The sequence below is a fragment of the Morone saxatilis genome, unplaced genomic scaffold (assembly GCF_004916995.1).
Source record: "Morone saxatilis isolate NCDOM2014 unplaced genomic scaffold, NCSU_SB_2.0 Contig14, whole genome shotgun sequence".
Lineage (NCBI taxonomy): Eukaryota > Metazoa > Chordata > Actinopteri > Moronidae > Morone > Morone saxatilis.
In genome coordinates this window covers 9131362-9136222 of record NW_023339696.1, presented here as the reverse complement: position 1 = coordinate 9136222, position 4861 = coordinate 9131362, and the positions used below count along the sequence as shown (strand labels likewise).

At 32.8% G+C, this 4861-nt stretch overlaps 1 gene segment (V, D, J or C); it reads left to right on the top strand.

Moving 5' to 3' along the window:
* Positions 1–3363: 3363 nt before the first annotated feature.
* The window catches only part of LOC118323110, a 2351-nt gene continuing 853 nt past the window's right edge, over positions 3364–4861 (top strand). Inside the window, 3 exon segments of the C gene segment in view lie at positions 3364–3421; positions 4225–4515; positions 4696–4861. Of these exon segments, the coding sequence occupies positions 3364–3421; positions 4225–4515; positions 4696–4861 (515 nt within the window).

The window sequence follows — 4861 nt, the reverse complement described above, 5'->3', positions numbered from 1 at the left end:
CTGCCCACAGGGGATTCTTTATATCCGCTAATGGGTATCAAGGCAAGCCAGCATTTGTCACCGTTGCGCAGCTGGAAACCATAAAGACATTTACCATAAACAGTAAGGTTTTCAGCATTAGGCAGAGCTGGTGCCAGAGACCACTGGCTGACTGGCATCCAGCTCTATCATTAAGTCTTGCAACCAGACCAGGTGGCAGCTAAATCTCCCTGATGACCTGACTCCCAACCTTTGCCGAGGTCTTTCCTGGAGGGAGTTCAACTCACAAACTACAAAGGTAAGAATTAATTATAATTAGATACAGTACATTTTTAAAAACCACCGCGTAAAAAATTCAGCTAAAAATGCATTAATTTATTTCCTTGAGTTATGGGCTTCATATTCTACCATTATAGAGTTCCTTTTCAGAGCCTCCTTTTACATTATTAAATGGAAGCTTTTTTGTTTTACACTTTTATTTTTGGAATTCAGGCTATTGATTCCTGGATCTCAGTGGAACTTCTATCATGCTGTTCAATCTCTTTCTGGTGCCTTGTAAAAATAAAAAAATAAAAAAAGATTTGGGCAAATGTTTTCCTGTAATCAGCATTTTCAAAAACAGATTTAGACAGATGAAAGAGATATAACAAATACATTTCTTTAGGCTTTTCTTGGACTCCCTGTAGGACTGCCAGACTGATGGCTGGCAATTGAAACGTTTTTGTTTTTGATTTTAAACATTCTCATTGCTTTTTATTGGTTGAATGTTATTATGTATTTGTATTAATTTTTTTTTTTTTCAAACATTATAACAACACTTATGTCATTGATTTTATCATATTTGTTTCTCTTTTTCCCACTTTAAAAAGCTACAAAAATATTTAACAAAATAACTTGCTGTTCTTGTTTAAAGAATAGCATAAAAATAAACAATATTCGCAGGATTATTTGATGCCACAGAGTTATTATACTTACTATATATTTATATACATTATTCAGTTAGTCTCGAAATAAAATTATTGGTAAGCCACCATTTAGTGGTTTGGGGTGTTTCATCAGAGAAGTGAAATATAAAATAGTTTTTAAAAATGACATATAAACAAATGATAAACTTTATTTTAACTATGAGTATGCATGCAAAATGCAAATTCACCAATTTATAACCTAAACTATTTTGTTAATTGAATTAATTTTGTATTATTCTTTTCCCATGGCCTGAACAGTTACAGCGGTCCCCAGGCAGTCTCCAGGTGCAAGCATTTTGGTTTTTGTATTTTTAGGGGTTTATCACTGTGATGGCGGTGGGGGCTGGGGCGTCACAGGTGATCTAGATCCATACAAAAACCTAAGAGCTATAATCTTACCACTCTTAACATTCTTGTGATGGGAAGAAAATGGACAGGACAAAACATTTCTAGGTTCCAACTTGAGCGTAACAACTGGTGTTATCCAATTTAATAAGTTAAATTTAGTAATAAACATTAGTTAATTAGTAGTTAAAAGTCACAGTTAGCGCACAGATGTAAATGTTACCGTCAAGTAAAATTGAAATGTAATAATTGATTAAGAATCAATACAAAGCACATGTTTACAGCAGGACACCAGGGTGTCATACTGACCAGGATTTCTGTGTATTTTAAAACACTTAATGAGGTTTTAACACCTTTTTCTGTTCCATCAGGTTTTTGTTCAAGCAGTGAGTGGAGATGTAGCACTGTGATTATTTCGACTACTGGGGTCGTGGGACTCAGGTCACAGTATCTTCAGGTAAGTACTTTTAAACATCATATTTTTATTTTACTTTTTGAAATGTGATTATTGTGATTATTGGCAAAACAATTTAACTAATGGTGTTATTCAGGTTTATACTGATGGTGGACAGTAACTAGAAAACAGAGCCGACAGATGTTTTTAATGCAGCTGTTTTTTAGAAAGCCTTTTAAAAAATAATTCTTTGTTATTATCACTTAATGCAGGAGTGGGTGTGTTTTTATCTTACATTTCATTCAGTTGGATTGTAATTGCAGCTGATGAATGTTTGCATGCTTTTATTCACATCATCACAAATAATAATTTATAACTGTGGATATTAATTATATACCTTATTGTACCTGCATTTTTATATAGGAAGTCAATTAAAACATAGCAAATTACATTTTATTAGTGTGTTTAAATACAGGTTCAGTATGCATTTTAATTAAACACTGAACAGGGACATAATTAACTACACACTTTTATATAGTGTGTAGTTTCTTTTTAAAATACCACAGGAGAAAGTGTCCTTTAAAGGACAGTATTTTCACTGTAGGTTCAATTGTTAATCATCTATTTTAGTTTTTTGGAGGAATCATTTCATATATAGTGATTTGTAATTCTTCCCCACAATTTCTTTTCTTGTATTATCAATATTATCATTTAACACTCTATTATTTCTTTATAAGTTATGAGTGTAGTGATACACCAGTATTGATGATAACTGTTACATTTAATTAATAAAATCATGATACCACGTTAATAATATATGTATGATAAATAATCCAGCGCCTCTTAAATTACTTCTGTTTCTTTCCATTCTCTCTCTCTGGTTTACCCTCAGTGTAACTGTTCTTTTTATTCACTTTAGTAGATCAGATTATCTCTACCTCCTCCGTACACTGGTACTTTGAGTGTAATTTATTGGCCACAAAAAGAGACAAAATAACCAACAAAAGTTAAAAATGAATTTGAGCTATAGTTTTTTTCTCTCAGATTTTCTATAGATGTCATGATAATATCGTTATTATGTAAATTATTTTGGCCATGACAATTGTCTAGTGAAAATCTGATATGGCGACCGCTCTCATAGTTACTGTTTAAAAAATATTTGAATTTTTTTTTAAACTAAACTGTCTCTCTCTAGTTTACACTCAGTGTGTAATTGTTCCTTTTGTTCACTTTTGTAAATTTATATCAGATTCTGTCTTCCTCCTCCATACACCGGTACCCTGAGAGTTATTTATTTGCCAAAGAAAAAGACAAAACAAACGATAACATTTAAAGATTAATTTTACTCATATCATTTTTATTTAAAAAACTAATTCTATGATTTTCATGATGAAATCATTGTACTAGTCAGTATTTAAAATATATTTTAAAGCTTTATAAGCTATACCACTTTGTTTGCTTTGTTCCTGAAAAATGGTAAAGAATGATTTAGATTTCAGTTTTTAAAATGCTCAATCCTCCTACAATGAGTGGTGTTTTTAATATTTACAATTATGATTTTGTAGTTATAGTCTTTTCAAGATTATATATATATATATATATATATATTGGGCCTTTCCATGCCTTTATTTGATAGACATAGCTGAAGATTGACAGGAAAGGGGGGTAGAGAGAGAGGGGATGACAGGCAGCGAAGGACTACAGGTCGGATTCGAACCCGGGCCGCTGCAGCAACTACGTATGTGGGGTGCCAGCTCTACCGACTGAGCAATCCGGGCGCACAGATTGTTAAGATATTTTTAATATTAGACCCTGAGTTTTAAATGTAAAAATAGAAAAAAAATGACATTTTCAAAAAAATTTTGCAATAATTAAATTATTCTGATGTTCTGACTATTAATTCCACCAATCAGTTGCTTTTAAGTGATAAATGGATCATCTAATTCATGTGAACGTGGATTTTAAACTAAATCTCCACTTTGAACAAAACTGCACAGACTCTGTTTCTTTTGGTTCAGTGCAACTCTACAACTGGAGATCAAATCACTGTTGTTTTTTTGCACGCAACTTCTACCCACAGAGAACTTTCCATTTAACTAATGAGAATCAGAAATTTGGGGAAAAAAGTGACTAAATTTCACAAAAGACTGCATAGTTAAATACTGTTGCCATTGTTTGAACTCAGATCCAGTTTGTTTAACTGTGTGCTGAAAAGATAAACAAAACTAATCAATAGGTATTTATTAAAATGCATTATTCATTGAAATGAAAATGAATTATTATTAAGTAAACCGTGAGTTATTAAAAGATGATTTAGATAAACATGCTGTTGCTGCTGGGAAAGGATCAATATCATTTTATGTTTAGGCAGCAGAATTTAAATTAAAATAATGATTCTGTTTATTGTTTTTGGGATTACATGATTAAAAAGACAACAATGGAGCAGCTTTTTCTCTCTATTAATATTTAACAGCTTTTAGACAACCTATTGATCATCTTTAATTGACCTCTATTTATATTTCCATGTTTCTTCTTTCATAGATAAAACGGAATCACCAACTCTGTTCCCTTTGGTTCAATGCAACTCTGGGTCTGAAGATAAAATCACTGTTGGTTGTCTTGCACACGACTTCTTCCCAAAGGGTCTTGCTTTCCAATGGACTGATGCCAGTGGAACCAGCCTGACTTCTGATCAATATCCTCTAGCAGAGAAAAACAACAAATATACAGGAGTCAGCTTGATCAAAGTATCAAAGACTGACTGGAATTCATGGAAATCTTTTAATTGTTCTGTGTCTCACCAAGGAGGCCCCAACAGTCTGAATGTGGAAAGTATGCGATTTTTAACTTATGGCTCTCTAGAATCTACATGGATCAACTTGTTCATCTTGTTTTTATTGTTACTATTAATGTTTCTCATGATTACCTTCATTTTGCTGGCTTAAAATTATAAAATGAATAAGTCTGATGTCAATTACAACATGTATCTTTATTTCTGCTCTTTCTGGTTAGGACCGTCATTCTCTCCAAAGGTAACTTTGGTATCAGTGCCAAGGGGAGACTCTCAGGCCCTGGTGTGTACAGTTGAGGATTTTCTTCCAAAAGACTTGACAATCAAGTGGAAAAAGAATCAGAACAATGAGGCTGGCACTAACTGGGACCCCGTAATGAATGGAGA